The sequence below is a fragment of the Rhincodon typus genome, chromosome 13 (assembly GCF_021869965.1).
Source record: "Rhincodon typus isolate 14 chromosome 13, sRhiTyp1.1, whole genome shotgun sequence".
Lineage (NCBI taxonomy): Eukaryota > Metazoa > Chordata > Chondrichthyes > Orectolobiformes > Rhincodontidae > Rhincodon > Rhincodon typus.
Genome location: NC_063344.1, coordinates 10,305,359 through 10,323,858, shown reverse-complemented (window position 1 = coordinate 10,323,858; position 18,500 = coordinate 10,305,359). Strand labels below are relative to the sequence as shown.

The window sequence follows — 18,500 nt, the reverse complement described above, 5'->3', positions numbered from 1 at the left end:
TGAATCAGCATGCTGATCAGAATTCTACAACGAATAAAAATTCGATGATAGTGGAAATCTAAGGACTGTCTTGTTGCCCCCAACACCAAAATAAAAGGTCCTGAGGGTTTCTTTTAATCACCAAATTCTTGAAAGGCACAATTGAATCTGCCACCAAACTCTGGCAATGTATCCCAGAACCTAATCACTCCTGTGTAGTAGGATTTTACAAATTTCACATCTGTTCTTTTGTAGCCTGTTCATAAACTTTGGCTCGTGCTATTCTCAAAGCATTGTATGTGTTTTGAGTTCTTGTGTTTTAAGTCTGGCTAACTCAGCAAATTTTTAATGTCTAAGTATTACAATGTGCTAAGCCTTTTCAGTACAAAATGTGTGCAAATTTGCTTGCTTATCAGTCCTGACTCTAGCTCACAACTTAAAAATATAGTACACGATTTATAAATTATGGTTCCAGACTATAGGATTAATTTACCTATAACATTCACTGGTTATATTCGTGTGAAGTGTTGCCTTCAATAACTGGGAAGCTGTTACTTTGATCTTGATTTAGAACTAATACTAAGCCACTTTAAATTACAGCTGTCTATAACGGCTTGTTTGCCAAGATTGGTTTGAATCAAGCAACAAAGTGTTGTGCATTTGCACCAAGTTTACTCAATTTTTTTTTTTTTTTTTTTTGAAATCTTCTTTTGATAGCCTACAGAAATAGATGTGCTAGTTGGAAAGGATCGCCAAAGCTTCTACACCCATGGCTTAGTCCTGGGTGGAAAGAAGTGCTCTGTTATCAGAGATCAGCTGTTTACTGATGGTGAATTCACAATGGACTTGAGGACTAAGAGCCAAACTGGAGAAGCAACGTACAATGTTTCTGTTGCCAGAGCTGGCAAAAGTAAGTAATTAAGATCCCACACATTATAGTATATGCACCTGCTCAAATAACGAACAAGTTTGAAATTCTGTTTGACTTTTTTGTTTATAATTAAAGAATTTGGGCTCCAAGTTAAAGTGAAACTAAAACTCAGTCTTTCAGATCATTGGAGGATGTGGAGTTAGCAATAAACAGAGCTTGAATTTTTCAAACATTGGGTTTATATGCTTTCTTTTCTGTTTGGAATCAATTTGCGAAATTCCATACCAATTTTGATGCACAGCCCACAGAAGGAACTTCTTTAAATCTGCAGCTATTGAGTGCTGTAAACCTGAGAGGAGTTAAATTTTAAACAAGAGGCATGCTTCAGGCTTTTATTACCCTGTCCATTCAAACTTAATGTTACTGCAATTAGTCCATGTAGCAAAAGTAAAATATTATAACTTGCTAAATCTATTCTAAGATTAAATTTTTAAATGTATTCTTGCAATTTTTCTACATGGGCAAGTAATCAAAGTTGTGTACACAAATTGGCTAGTTTGCATTTCTTCTAAACGAGCAAGACATTGGCTGAATGAAAACTGTATTAATGGGCAAAAGCCCAGTTTCTTCAGGACCTTTGTTTACTTGTCCCTTCTCCCATGATGCAGTTCAGCCAAGTGGTACCTTGTCTTGATCTTGTTTGTCCATCCATGTATGCAGATTACCAAAAGAATCCTTGTTGCATGGTTCTCTTTTCCTTTGGAAAAAGTGCAAAATGTTGCTCAATAATTGATTCTGGTATTGCCCTAGCTTTAGATTAGTAATTGTACCAGAGTTCACCGTTATACTTGGGTAGGTGTTTTTGCTTTTTAAATGGTATTCCAATTTGAGAGACCACATTAGATGTCCTTAAATGAGTGGTAGTAAATTCAAAGGATATTCCAGATAACTTGTAAAACAGTCAAGTCTGTATTGCATTAACTTGTGACATGCTTTGCCACCATCTTACCCCAACAGACCTGTTAGTTTTTTAAACACTTTAAACCTTGAAATACACTTTTCTTCTGAACAGTTTCAAAAATTTCACTTCTGCCGGTTTGTTTTTTTTAACAACAATCTGTCTTGAGTTTAAATTGAGTTTTAATTTTTTTCATTACAATCACCAATTTCTTTACTTCCCTCCCTCTGCTTCGCAACATTGGGAATAACGTTTTTAATTGAACTTGCATTGCTGATTTTTATTTGCTCCTAGAAGCTTTGGTTGTCCACCTAACATTGTTTATCACTTTTTAGCAAATATGCTGGCTTTTTGGAGAAAGCAGCCTGCTCAATTTAACATCCCATCCATGTTGAACCTTCTGTAACTTCACCAATTATACATGGTAGCAGTGTGCGCGATCTGTTAAGATGCAGCAGAGCAACTCGCCAAGGCTCCTTCAGCACTTTCCAAATTTGTCAAGGTTATGAGCTCCCTCTAACTTCCTAACTACACTGTGGGTATCTCAAATACACAGGCTGTGGCTGAAGGTGGCAACTTGCCGCCACCACCACCACCACCTCGGGCAGTAAGTGCTACCTAGCCAGCAAAGCCCATTTCTTGTGAGAAAACTAATGTTTAATGGCATACTGTTCAAGTGCACTATTAGCCTGTATGCTAATTAAAATGGTTTTATTAATTGACATTTATCCTAGAGCTTTGTTATCTTGAATTTCTGTTGACTTTTTGAATTTTGATGCAATATACGTTGGCTGCATAGTTTCCTTTTTTTAGTAAAATGCAGTCAGATTTTCCAAACCTTTGATGTAGTTTTTAATACTGATGTCCACTTATAGCACTTCCATCCTTTCCTAAAGGGCAGGCAATCTGTTCCAGTCTGCTGAAGCACATGTTTTGTTTGAAGTGCTTTTTGGAGTTTTTGTTGTCAAATTAACCAGAAAAGAATGTAGATGTTGGTGTGTTTGCAGAGCTGTGAGGTTTGACAGCAGACATTTCGTCCCCTTACGAGATGTCATCCTCAGTGCTATGGAGCCTCCTGTGAAGTGCTGTTGTTTTGTGCCAGTTCGAATTTATATGGTCCAGACTGGCTTTAATAGATGTGAGGATTGCACAAGACCGATTTTAAAACTAGCACATCATGAGGAACATGTCAGAATTGATAAGTTTATTATAATTGAGCACTCAGGGGTGGAAGAACATGATTGGAGCCCATGTGGTTTTATGACAGGAAAATTGTTTGGCCAATTTATTGGAATTATTGAAGGAGTGATATACTGTGATTAAATGGCAAGGACCCCCAAATCCATCTTTCAAGTTTTTCAGCTACTCACTTGATCTGCCCCTAAACTTATTTTCATACTCGCCACTTGCCAGTCCTATTTTTGTCATCTGCAAACTTGATAGTACATTCACTTCTCTCCTCCAAGTCACTGATCTATATTGTGAATAATTATGGTGGCAGTAGATTACCAACCTGAAAATGACTATCCCAAGTGTCTTTTAGTTGCCGATCTTCTCTCCATGCTAATGTATTAGTTCCAATACCATGGTCTCTCATTATTTAATAACTCTTGCATATTTGGCGCCTTTTTTTTTGAGATACCTTTTGGAAATCCAAGTATCTTATCTAATTAGTCCACTTTTTTCTGTTCTGCTTGTTACCTCAATTTGTTAGGCTGGCACGGTGGCTTAGTGTTTAGCACTGCTGCGTCACAGCACCAGGGACCCAGGTTTGGTTTCAACCCCAGGTGACTGTCTGCGTGGGTTTCCTCCCACAGCCCAAAGGTGTGCAGGCGAGGTGGATTGGCCATGCTAAATTGCCCATATTCTTCAAGGATGCGTAGGTTAGGTGGGCTGTGGTGGATTGTTCTGGGTGGGATTCTCTGAGGGCGGGGGTGGATTTGTTGGGCCGAAAGGCCTGTTTCCACACTAGGGATTCTGATCTGATTTCCCCTTCATGTAGCTGTGTTGACTCCAGTTGATTAGATTTCTAGATCAGTTTTTATTTGCTGTGCTATTGCATGTTTTTATAATAAATTAAACTTTCCCCATGGGAAAATTAAAGCTGACTGGCCTGTAGTTAGTTGCCTGTTGTTGTTTTGTTTTTGTCTCCACCTTCTTTTTGAATAAAGCTGCTACCTTGTTCAATTTCCAATCCTATGGAACTTACCCAGAATTTAAGAATTCTTGAAAGATTGTTACCAGTGCATCCGCTATCTCTATCTATTCCTTTTATGTGTTAGAATGTAACCCATCCAGTCTGTGACTTATTACCGTTCCTAACCTTGCAGGATTCCCTATTTATTTATATTTATTCCCCATCTTCCTCAGTTTTGCAACTACTTGTGTGAAGTTTATTCGCTTGCTATTAAAAGTGGAGCATACTTTGAGTCAGGTACAGGTTGCATCAGGTATTTCTTGATCATTGCACTTGTATGTGAAGAAATCCTGTCTCTGTCCCTCAATATAATTTAACTAGCATTTAAAGTTAGATGTCTAACTGTGGGTCTGTGCTAGAACTTCTATCCTGTAGAGTTGGACCTGCAACTATTGCATGGTCAAAATTTTAAATTGACCTCGAACATTTTGTTTTATTAGGATTTTTCCCTTCATAAAAAGTGATACCAAGCCACTGAAGATGAAATTTTTTGGAAAAATACCTTTTTTAATGAGCCAATTTTGAGGTAGCATCTTGGTTTAGGGTGGAAATTTTTAAAAGCTTAGGTCCTTGCGTTACAAGGATATATGAGGAGATTTAGCCTATTTAGCCCACTCAGCTTTTCCATTATTTGATTGTGGCTGATATGTTTCTCAACTCCATTCTCCTGTCTCCTCACTTTAAGAACCTATCTTCTGTCTGAAATACTCAGACTTGGCTGCCACTGCCTTCTGTGGCAATAAGTTCTGCAGATTCATCACCCAGTGGCTGAATAGATTCTTCCTTCTCAGTTCTAAAGGATTGTTGCTTCACTGTGAGGCTGTGCTTTTCGGTCCTAGTCTGTCGTGGTCGTGAAAATGTCATTTTCTCCATGTCCATGTTATTAAAACCTCTCTGTAATCTGTAAATTTCAGTGAGATCTTTGCTGTTCCCCTACCAAAATCCTTCTACGGACCAGTGTCCTCAACTGCTGGTCATATGACAAGCCCCTCATTCCTGGGATCATTCTTGTAAACCATCTTTGGACCCCCTCCAAAGCCAGCACATTGGTAGACGTGGAGCCCAACATTGCTCAAATGTCAGTATCCTGACTAAGCATTATACAGCCTCCGCAATACACTTCTGCTCTTGTATTCTAGCCCCCTCAAAATGAAAGTGATTTTCATTTGCCTTCCATTCCCTTCTGCCAATCCTGTATCCATGCCATACCTTGCTCCTAACATCATGGGCTGTTGTTTTATTTAGCAGCCTCCTGTGTATCATTTGTCAGTGGCCTCTGGAACTCCAAATGTATACATCCACTAGCTCTGTTTCAACTTCTTTGTTACTGCTCAAAGAATTCTAACAGATTTGTAAGGCATGACCTCCCCTTGACAAAACCCTGTTGACCCAACCCTATTTTACCTTGCACTTCCAAGTTCTCTGCAATCTTGTCCATTGTAGTGGACTTTAAAAATTTTACCAATGACCAAGGCCGGTTAGCCTGCCTGTAGTTTCCTGTCTTCTGCTTCGCTTCTCTTCTCTTCTCTCCCCCCCCCCCCCCCCAGGGCATTACCGTTGGCTGTTTTCTCAATCCTTTGGGACCCTCCCTGATGCCAGTGATTCATGAAAGATCAACGCCAGTGCCTCAGTTACCTTCAGAGCTGTGGGGTGTGTAATTCGTCCAGTCTGGTTGATTTATCCACCTTCAGACCTTTTTCAGCTTCCCCAGCACCATCACCTCCGTGATGGCGACTGTACTGTCACCTTAGACTCTTGAAGTTCTAGTATGCAGCTGGTTTCTTCCACTGAATGCTGATGCAGAGTGCTCATTCAGTTCCTCAGTTGCTACTTCGTTCTCCCTTACTACCAGTTCAGCCTCATTTTTCAGAGGTCCACACTTGCTCTCCCTTGTCTCTTCCTGTTACTAGTGGGGTGACTTGAAGCGAATTGGGTATGTGCTATAATGTCAAGGGTTATGGGGCTGAAGATGTTGGGGAAAGGGAGACTGAGGCCATAGATTCGAAACCCAGGATAAGAATTTTAAAATAAAGGCACTGCTGCGCTGGGAACATCCGTTGCTCAGCAAGCATGGGTTATAGAGGAAAAGATTCAAAATAGGGGACTTAGCAGCAGTAGAATAGAGTTTGCTGTGCCATTTGATGAGATTGTAGTTGAAATCATTGTCTTCTCAACTACATTTTCCTTTCTGCCCCTCCTAATGCTTGGCGGCTTTCTTCAAGAAGAAATAACACCTGTCTCATCTACCCTAAAAAGTTTCCACTGAATCTTATGATTCAGTAAGATTAAATGCTGTTGTGAAGTTCAGTGAGGGTATAAACCCAACTCATTTAACCTCTTTCATAAGATAAACGCTGCCATTCCTGGAATGAGTCAAGTGAACATTCTTTGAACTAATGTAATTATATTCTTTGCAAATGAGTTTGAAACTGTACACAGCACTCCCAGATGTGGTCTCATTGAAGCTGTGTACAACTGCAGTAAGACTTTACTACTACAACATTCTGAGTGCCTTGTAACAGGTCAGAGTTTCATTTGCTGCCTTAATCACTTGCTTTATGTGCATGATAACTGTTTGTAATTCATGTATCAGGATGCCAGATCCCTTGATACCATGGACTTGTGGAGTGTCTCAATTTTAAAAAGTATATTGCTTTTCTAGACTCCCACATATTTAAATTCAATCTGTCAAACCTTTGCCCATTTTTCTAATGTATTTATTTTCCTTCTGTCAACTTTGTCCTCATATTTTTCTACTTGGAAAACAAATTGGAAAAACATCTCTGGAGAGGTTTTTCAGCAATTTGTGGTTGCTTCTGACTTGCAGCATTTGCAACTTATTTTTACTTTCTTCTGCGTGGTAGGCATTTAGCTGCCATAAGACGAGCAGAAATTAGACCATTCGGCCCATCAAAGCCATCAAATTTGATTGAGTTGTCAAAGCACCAACACCAGATTCTGTACGACATCCCACTAGTTAGTTTTCCAACCTGGGAAGAAGACCCAATTTTTCCTTACTCCCTGCTTGTTGGATAGTTAGTGTTTCCACCTACTTCAAGCTCTAGTGTTAACCTTTTGAGACACTCTATTAAATGACTTTATGAAATCCAAGAACATCACATGTACAGGTTCCCCTTTGTCCACTTTGCCTGAGTAAAGTTGATGTGGAGATGGTAATTGACCGCATGAATGCGGTCAGTAGCTCTTATCTGGATGAAATGTAGTAGTGTGATTATGAATGGATGGGTTCAGTCTGATTATTGCAATGGAGATGGTTGGAGTCTGTAGCTAGGGAATGGAGTTTGGAGGAAGAGCCAGATATACAGGCTTCAGTATTTAATTGGTGGAAACTTTCCTTCATCCAGACTGGATGTCAATTAGGTTGGCAATTGTGGAAGACATCAAGTTAGAACTGGTTGCTGCAGTGTGAGAAGTATCACTGTTTCAGATAACAGCATGGAGCTGAGGACTAGGAGGTAGCTGTGGAAGCATTAGAACTAATACACTTACTTTTATGATAACCATGAAGCCAGTAACATTTCCTAACAGCGCCATGATGATGGCTGGTGGAGGGTGCATAGAACATTACAGCGCAGTACAGGCCCTTCGGCCCTCGATGGTTTCACAGGTCAGCGCAACAATCTGAAGCCCATCTAACCTACACTATTCCATTATCATCCATATGTTTATCCAATGACCATTTAAATGCCCTTAAAGTTGGCGAGTCTACTACTTTTGCAGGCAGGGCATTCCACGCCCTTACTACTAAAGAACCTACCTCTGACATCTGTCCTATATCTATCACCCCTCAATTTAAAGCTATGTCCCCTCGTGCTAGCCATCACCATCCGAGGAAAAAGGCTCCCACTGTCCACCCTATCTAGTGTGACCAGCTGTGTTGCAGGATGCAGAAAAGACTAAAAGGACGAAGGGCAAGTTTGTTTGCAGTTCTTTAGGATGTCATTTGATGTTTTGGTTGTGTGGCAGGAATAAAAGTCTGGGAAGATTCTCACGTGGAGTTCTGGGAATGATGGTCATTAACTTGGAAGGCAAGAACACATTAAAGGACTTGGAAAGGAAAGTTGGAAACTTGTAGTGATTTACAGGATATTGGAGTTAAGGGTTGGACTTTGAGTAGAGTGGGGGAAGAAAACAATGACACCTTCTTACAGAAGAGCATTGTCTGAACAAAACGATTAATAGCGGTCAACATGGGTACCAGAAAAGGAAGTTGGGCCATCAGTTCAGTGGGAATAGGGTTGAAGGCAGAGATATTTCTTTTATGAACAGGATAAGCTGTCATGAAAAGTGACTGCATTTTTTTATATAAATATTTGTCTCCTGATTTGGTGTGGATAATGATTTTGTATGCATATCTTGAATGTAATTAGTCTGCTGTACTTGATGTGAGTGTTGATTTAGCATTTATTCCTAACGCGTAGTAGAATGCTTCGTGCACAGTTGCAGTTTTTCTGGTGACATTACTGCACCCTGCTGAATGGGGTGATCAAGAATTTTGACTGACGGATGGAGTTACTTAACCACTTCAGATCTGTGACTTTTGGAGGTGACGTTTGTATTGATTTTATTTGTTGTTTGTCCTTAGTGGAGCTCTTGAATTCAGGAGATGCTTTGCAAAAAACTTTCAGACTTCTTTCAATGTCCTACGGGCATGATATTCTGGGAGTAGATACTCTAGTAGCTGGAGTGTACTAGTCAGATGTGTTATGTCCAATTTGTAGTTGGCCTTGCCCAGGCTAATGAAGAGTATTTTTGTTTGTATTCCTGACTCCTGCCATCTCCATATTGGAGAGGGTTTGGGACGTTGTGGTGGGTGCTTTTTAGTTTGAGTTAAATGTTAGCTAAGGGTGTTAGTATCAGTAATATTTCATTTAGGGTTTTTTAAAACCCTTCTTGGGATGTGGGTGTCGCTGGTTGGCCAGCATTTATCCAGTAGGTGCTGATGAGCTGCCTCCCTGAGCAGCTGCAGCCTACATGTTGTAGGTAGACCCACAATGCCCTTGGAGAACATTGCAGGATTCTGACAATTCCTTTAGTAAATACTAAGTCGCAAGATTCTGTGGCTTTTTAAAAAGGTTTTCTAGTGTACAAGGTTCAACAAAACAGTATATGTACTATCTTCTATAACTCTAGGAATTAACGAGATAAGTATGAATTCAGTGGTAAAACATGCAGCACACCTAAAATGGCAGACACAACCAAATAAGATTCTACATTTTCCTCAGCTACCTGCCCAGATGTCTGATTTCCTGTCTCAAATTCTTTTAATCCTCTACCAAGCATTTAGTCTCTGTCTTCCCTCTGTAGCATCTCCATCTGGCTGGAACTTTCTGGCTGTTTGTAAGTTGTCAGGCAACATTTCTGACATTGATGTTTTGTTATAAGGTAAAACTAATAAGTTTAAAGTTCACACCAACCCGTTAATAATGGGAGCTTCCAGCTTGAAATTTTATTTTCTTAACTTCATATGGAAAACTGCAGATATTTCAAACCAGAAAGTGGTGAATCTGTGGCACTAGGCCTCCACAGCCTTCTGTAACATTTAAGTCATTGAGTGTCTCAAAACAGATGCGTTCCTTGATTAGTCAGGGTATTGAGGTCACAGACGGCAGGAGAATGGGATGGAGAAACACATTAGCCGTGATTTGAATAGCAGAGCAGATTAGATGGGTCGAATGGCCTAATTCTGCGCTCTCGTTTATACAGTTTACCAAATTTTAGTTTGGCCTTGATGGATATTTACTTTAGAACATTAAAACTAGAAGGACACTTTTATTTTTGTTTAAGGTACTACACCAATCCAGGATAACATGATTTTACCAAACAATTTGATTGTTTCGACAAACGTTGCACGTGTTAATATTTTGCATACATGATTTCCATCAAGTTGAACTATCCAATTTGCTGAAGGCAGGTTTGTCTTTTTGCCAAGGAGCAAAAAAAGGAAAAATTTGTGCTCTGAATCAAAGAACAAAGTACACAAGCCAAAATTTATATGACCTTTTTTAGTTGGTCTTCTCAAAATTAAGACCGTTCTGGTCATCTTTCTATTCCCTTCTTTTTCACTCCTTCTCCTCTTCTGTCCCCCATGAAAAAAAATTACAACTAATTTTTGAAGCCTGTGATCTTGGGTTCAAGCATGCGGAGCTTCACTTTTTTTGGCTAAAAACAAAAATGCAGTGACTTATGTGGTAAGCTAAGTATAGCAATTTTGCTCTTTTGCTGTAAACAAAACTGGACAAATAAGTTAATGCACTTCCTGGTTTAGTACACTTGTACAGTACTGCATTGAAGTGAAGAGAGCTTGATGCCACCTTCCTTGTATCTGAAATTTAGAGTTAGCATGCAAGTACAGTAAGTGATTAAGGCAATTAGACTGGCCTTTATTATAAGTGAATATAAGCGTGCGGAAGCCTTGGCACAACTTTGTAGAGTGTTAGACCACACTTAAAGGACCAGCCCAGGATGCAGTACTTCAAGTTGGATATATTTATTGGAAGTAGTTTGAAGGTAGAGTTGTAGAATGGAGGTTGTGTTTGAGGAAATGTTGAGCCTGTATCACAGTTAAGAAGACTGAGGTGCTTTTGTTGTGACAATTTGAGTGAGACAATAGATGGATACGAGCATAGTTGGATTTCACAACTTAGGGTAGCATTTATTGCCCATCCCTAATCCCTCAGAAGAAACACCTGGTGAGGTGCTTTGAGTAGCTACAATCTTTGAATGCCCCATACCACAATGCTGGAACAGTCTAGCAGCTCTTATGAACCAGTAACAGTGAAGAAATGTAGTCCCAAGTGACTATGGTATGTAATGTGGAAGGGAAACTGCAGATGGTGGCATTCCCATTCACATGCTGCCGTTGTCCTAGGTGATGGAGGTTTTAGGTTTGGAAGGTGCTGTCAAAGGAGCCTCAGTGACTTGCTGCAGAAAATCATGTAGATCATGACAGTAGTGTTACCATTAGTGGTGAAGGGAGTGAATGTTTGTGGATGTGATGCTAGTCCAGCAAGTGGTATTGAGTTGCTTGAATATTATTGGAACTGCATTCATTCCATCAAGTTTCTGACTTGGCCAGGAGCTAAGCTACGCTGACAGAATTCACAATGCGAGCCAGTGAGCACTGTATTCCTTTTTGTGGGTGCTGCTTAATAGCACTGTCTGACTTCTTCCATCATTTGTTGAGAGAAGACTGATTTAGTACGGTACTTGCTAGGTTGGATTTGTCCTGCTCTTTTGTGTACAGGAAATGCATGTGCAGTTTTTGGCATTGTTGAGTAGATGCAATTGTAGTGGAATAGCTTGGCTAGGGAGGTTGCTGGAAAATTGTGTGCCCCCCCCGTGAGAACTGTAGGAGCTGTGTGGCATAGAGGAGCTGTGGGAGATCATTATTCTAAAAGCATGTAAAATCATTGGCTCCTGATGTAAAAACAGGCTTCCCTAGGTTATCATTTATACCATTGTCAAAATTGGACAAGAATGCAAGATTTATAGCTATCTAGCATCCATTTGCTTGATTGAAGCTCTGTTGCAGCCATTATTGCCTCTGACCTTCACTCTGGAATCTCAGCTTGCAACCTCCGCTTTGGGAAACCCTGATGTCTTTTTTTTTTTTTTTTGCTGCAAATGTTCAAAAAAGGTGCAGATGCTGGACTAACTTGGCTAGTCTGGCATGATCCATGGAGAGAGAACGGAGTTAACGTTTTGAGTCTGGTATGACTTTTCTGAACTGAAGTCGTTCAAGACTCGGTGTTAACTCTGCTTCTCTCTCCACAGATGCTGCCATTTAAAAAAGGGAGTTGGATGACTTCAATGACTAACATCTGCATGTACACTGTAGGTGAGTCATTGGAAGTTGCCATCCAATTAGCATGGTCGTTTGAAGTTTTTGAGGATTGGAGCTGAACAAAGTGTCTTTTTTTTTTAAAACCCTTTAGCAGGAAATGAATGGAAAGATGAACTGAGTGTTTTTAATGTACATTTGAAGTTTCATCTTGCCCAAAGATACGTAATACTTTATCCCCCCTCAACTAGTTCTGCAGTTAGCATAAAGTTAAAAGTACTACATATCATTGTGGGTACTGCACTTCAAAGGATGGATTGGGTGTAGTACAGATTTGTCAAAAGATATCAGTATTATAAAGGTTAAGTTGTATAGCTTGTGTTTCTTTAAGCACAATAATATCACTCCGTAATTTTCAGTGACTAAGAATTTGAGGCCAAGGCAATTTCCTCTGGAGGTATTTAGTACAAAGGAACACAGCAGTAAAATTAGGGCTAGACTGTTCATGCTGATGTCAGCAAATTCTTCTTTTCTCCTTTCTCCAACCTGCACCAAAAATCGCTAAGCTTGGAATCAGATGGATATTTCAGTTTTTGCTAGACAAGGATGTTTGGGGTTGTATCTAACCTAGTAGATGGAGTTAATAGCTCCATTATGATCTAATGGTGAAACAAGTTATTGAGGGCAGGAAGTGGTCACTGAAAGGCCTACTCTTATTTCTATGTTCCAACAGTGGACCTGCTTGACTAACCGGTATTTGAGCTGCCACCTTGGTTATGTTCCTATTTGCTCCTACTGTGTAAAGCCACTAATGGATTGCAAGCAATTTCCTGCCTAGTGAATTGCAAAATGTTGCCCAACTAGAAGGGCTCCTTGGAACTACATTTCTCCTATTTTTTTTAAACCCCTAGCGACTGTTGCCTTTTGAGTTTTATCATACTCTTGACCTGTGATTTATCCTAACCCCTTGCCATAATTTAGAATTTTTTTGCTGCAGTGTAAAAGCTGCTAATGTGTACTGTAGCCACGTTTTTTGATATCATATTTTGACTGTTGAATTTTTTAAAAATGTAGCTATTTATCCTCAAATATTTCTATAGTTTAATATTCATCTGCAGTATTTTGGCCTGTCTACAGATTTTCAGTCCAAGCTGCTAAAAGTAATCTATCAATAAATGAAGCTCCCATTCCGTGTGTAGACTGGATGTAACTAAAATCTATACTGATACCAAGAGAAATGTGCCCATAACAAACGTTATCACCAGCCTTGCTCTTTTACTGCTATGCTGGTTGCTGAACTATCTAAACAGTTATCTGTAATAAAGCTGCAACATTTCTTGAGTCACACAAGGAACTTCTATTAAGTCTTCAAATCCAAAAAATAAATCACCTTGGATTACTGTCAGCTAGGCTGGTTACCTGAAATAATGTTAATAAGTTTGGAGTGTTTTCCATTCTTGTGATGAGTCTATAGAGATGAGCAGTAAGGTTTGAAGCTGTTATGTTGGGCCCTCTTGATCGGTATGGATAAATAACCCAAAAACCCTATAACCTGTTTGAATACTCCAACCAAAAAACCTTTTGGTCCAAGAATACAGAAGCACTTACAAAAAGCAGTTTTTGAAATATTCAACTGGTATGGCTTTATATGGATATGATGGACACATTTTCAGCACTTGAATCTAATAAATCAGGAATGTTTGTAGCCCCTGACAGATTGCCACACTGTTTTCTAACTCTGACTTGGCAGCAAAAAGAGCAACAAGCAGTTATTTGGTCAAGAAATGAATATTCTTTTTATGAGAAAGCATGTTTGTAGAGGTATTTATTCTGGAATTTCTTGTGTTTCTTTCTATACTTCGTTTCCTTTTGCAAACAATTTTTCTCTGCCCTCTCTCAATCTATCACTTTATATGCATTGACGGAGCTATAGTATCTACCTAATGTTTTTATTCATTAATTCAGAGCAGCTTGCATTGTATTCATGGAGCGATTTGTCCTCTTGGTCACCAACTTAAAATTTAAAACCTTTTTAATGAGCAATCTAGGTTTCAGTTAAGGCCAAGTGATCAGGGCTAATACTTTGAAAATTGCTTTTGCATGAACTGGCTCCTGTCTTGCTGTATGCTAGCTGAGAACTTCTGTAAAACTGCATTTCTAGTATATTACTAGGATCTAATGACTTACTGAATTATACATCAGCTAGTTTATATGCATTTTCCTTCACTTTGAGATTTTGGTTATCTTTTTAAAAGATCTTTATTTGTATAAAGTATGGTGGTTTAAGGTATTGATATTTGCATGTTAAGCATTTTCATTGCATGATTTGAGCAGTATTGCTAAACTTGCAACATAATTGCATTGAATATTAAAATTTTAATGTGGGGGCTTGTGCTGAAGGATCTGGGTCTAGTTGAGATTTTGTTTTAACTCCACTTGAATAAAACCTTACTGCAGTAAAGGCTTACGTAAGGCATTGCTTGTCATCATAAAGCTATGTAACTGTATATTTTGTCATGACTGTGTAATTTGAAATGTTTTCCTTTTTTTCTTTCTTTCAGTCTTGGTCTTTGTAATGGGAAAAGAAGGGATCCACGGAGGAATCCTCAATAAAAAGGCATTCTTGATGGCAAAATACTTGAGAGAATCTGGATTCTAGTTAGCCAGAATTCCTATTCAGTAGTTTAAAAAAATTGCTATTAAAGTTTCCTTTAGCAGTCACCTACTCTTTCACATTGAAGTTACAGAAAGCTTAATAGCAGTGCAGGGTTGTGGGGATATGAACCCATGTCTCCTTCATATCCCTGTATTGGTGGGGAAAGTTTAAATTTTTCATTTTTTTTTTTCTCCTTTGTGTGCTCCAGCATTGGTTGTCATGGGAAAGGAAAGTGTCCATGGAGGGGTACTCAACAAGAAAACATTTACCATGGTTACATACCTGAGGAATTCTGGATACTAAGTAGCCTCTTCCCATCCACGTAGCAACTCATTCATCCTCACTACCCAATTGAATTGGCAGTGCTACCAGGGTGTAGTTGGTAGAATTTTTTTTTTTTTAGTTTATCCACTTCTGATCACATTTATTCCCATTGCCCCTTTACTACTTAATTGTAATAACATTGTAGGTGTAATGGAAAGTAAATCCCATGTTTTGACACCATTAGCACAATAACTAAATGGTGATGTGCATGTTATTACTTCTGATATTGTTGCAAAAAATAGGGCTGACTTGCTAAGCCTGGGCATTGCTTTGTTTTAGCATTTAGAGAATTAATTGACATCCAGAATCACCAAACCAGGTACTGATTATTCTCTCTCCTTCCACTTCCCTATTGAAGTGCTTTTTTAAAATTAAAGAAGGTGCTGGTAGTACAATTTCAAATTAAGTGTTGCTGAGTCAGCACTTCTGCGAAGTTGCAGAGCTCATCTAGTCTTCCTGTTTTCGTTTGAGCATGTTGGGAGGGTAACTGCATCCATTATCTGCTTGCCATAATATTTGTTTTATGCTTTCCTGTACATCCATTACCCATTCTCATTGTTAAAACATCTGGATTTTCCTTCAGTTTCATTACTTGTAAATGAGTCATAATGGATAACTTTGCATCAGTTTTGTGGATGCAGTCTTAACATGAATGCCTAACTGTAGTATTAGACCTTGTGCATTCTGACTTCATGGGTGTAATTGCAGAACTGCTCCAGGTGTGTGTAAATGATTTTTTTCCTCCCCATGGACATGTCACAATCCTGACTTTTTGATCAGGTTTAATCTCCAGGGACATTCCATCTTTGCAGTAGCTCAGGCACTTAAAAATATTGTTTTGCCAGCTCCTTTTTAATGTAAGTTAACTTTTTAACAAAGGTTGCCATTTTGAACAGTAGATATCCCAAACACAACCATCTGGAGTGTGTCCGGTTTTGAGTGCTTCATAGGACCAATTAAGTTGCAGCTTGGGGTTTTTTTAAATGAGGACAGACTGCTGTGTGATGCCATTGTAAAGGACTGCTGCCACTCAATACGGCATTAGCAATTTGGATGAATATATTCAAATTTTTTCATGAATGTTGGTTGATGGTCATTGCTTTTGTTAGTATCTGTGGGTGGCAGTTTCCTACATAGAAAATTACAAACTGTTCATTTTAAAATCTTTCAAATCAAGGGAATTGATGCATTAGACCTGGTGAGCCCATGCTGCAGAAGGAAACTGTGGAAGAATTGCCTTGTGCTCATAGTTTTTGAAATCTGTGGAAATGTCTGTTTTTGAGCACAGTACTAACTTATGTTCCGTTCAAACAAAATTATAAACCTTCTGTATTCACATGAATAAAACGGGAGATGGTATTGGTTGGAATAATCACACTTGGCTGTCTTGTGAAATTATTTTGCAAATGTTTGTGTATCCTGTGCCATACTGCATAGAGATTTGATCTGTTGCTGTTGTGAGATGGATTTTAACTGCCACTGCAAGGCTTTCAGTTGAACGGCACTTCCTTCCTTAGGGGCGTTATTCTAGCATATACTCAATGTTCAGGCCTTGTGAAATATGTACAGATTTAAAAATTCTTGTTGCTGACTTGTCCATTTTCTTTCCCTGCACTTTTGTTACATCTGGGATACAGTCTAACTCATCTGATTTAATATGCATTTACGAAATGCCATAACTGTTAAACCACCTTGTTTACAGACAGACGAAATAAATCTATTCCAACCAAATGTTGGCTGTATGTTTTTGTATGGTGGGGGAGGGTGTCTGATTATGAATCAAAGAATATGAATCAAATGTGAAAATAAATGCATTAGTCTTACTGTACCACTATTGTTTATAAACAGTCTGTTGTGAAATACAACCTGGAATTCATGTGCATTTCTATCTGTATGGTTTCTGGGCTTCAGAATTGATCAACTGACTTTGTTTAACTTTGAGACCTAGTTGCATATCTAAAAGCAAACTCATCCTTTTGTACATCACCTCTGCAACTTTACATTTCTTTAATGGAGGGTTTGAAAGAACAAAATTCAGAGGGAATTACCCTTTTGAACCAACTTAACCACATTGTTTAAATGTTCAAATCACAATTTACATAGGTCTGCATGAAAATGAAGTTGTAGCAAAAAGATAGGAAGGTTTTTAAATAAATGCCTATTAGGCAGTTAGAAAATGAAAACGTGTATGAAAGTATTGTTCTGTGTATTTTTTGTCACTTTGTAAAAAGAGTGGGATTTCTCCAAGAATGCTATCAGAAATGCATGGGTATACATAAGGAGAGGGTGACAAGCTGGATTTTTTTTTTTTTTAAAGAGCAACTTAGGGAGCAGGGGTGATGTGATTAAAAGCATATGAGTATGCCATTCAAGCCTGTTCCACTATGCAGTGAAATGGCTTATCTGTGGCCTAACTCTGTATAGCTGCCTTTGGCCCATATCCCTTCAGTTTAAGAAGTACTAAATTTTAAATCCAACTAAAGTTTGACAACTGATCTCTCATCTATTTGTAGAAATACTCAAAATATCTACCCTGGGTGTAGGAGTTTCTTAACATATCTCCTGATGGTCTAGCCCCAATTCATTGACTTATGCCCTCTAGTTCTAGAGGTTCTCCAACCACTGGAAATAGCTTATCTACCTTATCTTTCCCTGTGACTGTATTGAAGCCTCTAATCAAATTGCCCTTAACCTTCTAAATTCTGGAGAATTTAGAAACTTCCAATTATTCTTGTATTATCGTCCCTCCAAGGCCAATACATCCTTTTAATAAGATGTGGTGCCCACACCTGTTTGCAGTACTCCCAAGTGAGGATCTGTATAGCTGCAGCACAAGGGAGGCAATGGCCTAATGGTATTATCACTGGACTGTTAATCCAGATAACATTGTGGGGCCCCAGAATCAAATCCCACCATGACAGATGGTGGAATTTGAATTCAATAAATATCTGGAATTAAGAATCTAACAATGACCATGACTCCACTGTTGTTTGCTGGAAAAACCCATCTTGTTCACTCAGGTCCTTCCCTAAAAGGAAACTGCCACCTACATATGACTCCAGACCACCAATGGGGTTGACCCTTAACTGCCCACTAGGCAACTAGGGCTAAGCAATAAATGCTGCCTAGCTAGCAATGTCCCTCACCCTGTGAATGCTTTTTTTTTTTTAAAAAAAAGCACAACTGTGTCCTTGCAGTCCAGTCCGCTAGACTATAAAAGGCCAGCATTGTGTTAGCCACCTTGATTATACTTTGCACCGTCTAGTAGAATTTAAGACATTCCTGAACCCTGACATCTTTGGCTATTGATGGTTTGTCCTCCTACAATCTAGAAAATACCCTGATTTAATCCATTTTGGATTGAAATGGGATAACCACACACTTTAGAATCTGTGTCAACATTTTTGCCCATTCATTTTGTCTACCACGGTCCCTTTGTACACAACTTAGATCTCATAGAATCCCAAGTGTGGAACCAGGCCCTTTGGCCCAACCAGTCCATGCCAACCCTCAGAGCATCCCACCCAGACCCATCCCCCCATAACCTACCTAATCCACACATCCCTGAACAGTGGGTGATTTAGCATAGCCAATCCACCTGGCCTGCACGAGGAAACTGGAGCACCCAGAAGAAACCCACAGTCGCCCCCAGTGTGGAATTGAACCTGGGTCCCTGGTGATGTGAAGCAGCAGTACTAGCGACTGTGCCAC

At 39.2% G+C, this 18,500-nt stretch overlaps 1 protein-coding gene across 1 annotated transcript in view; it reads left to right on the top strand.

The window, feature by feature from the left end:
- The window catches only part of pfn2b (profilin 2b), a 74,120-nt gene extending 57,466 nt beyond the window's left edge, over nucleotides 1-16,654 (top strand). The window contains exons 2-3 of the mRNA XM_048604168.1: nucleotides 697-889; nucleotides 14,371-16,654. Of these exons, the coding sequence (XP_048460125.1) occupies nucleotides 697-889; nucleotides 14,371-14,468 (291 nt within the window). The 3' untranslated portion in view covers nucleotides 14,469-16,654. The remainder of the gene's footprint in view (nucleotides 1-696; nucleotides 890-14,370) is intronic.
- The last annotated feature ends 1,846 nt before the right edge of the window (nucleotides 16,655-18,500 follow it).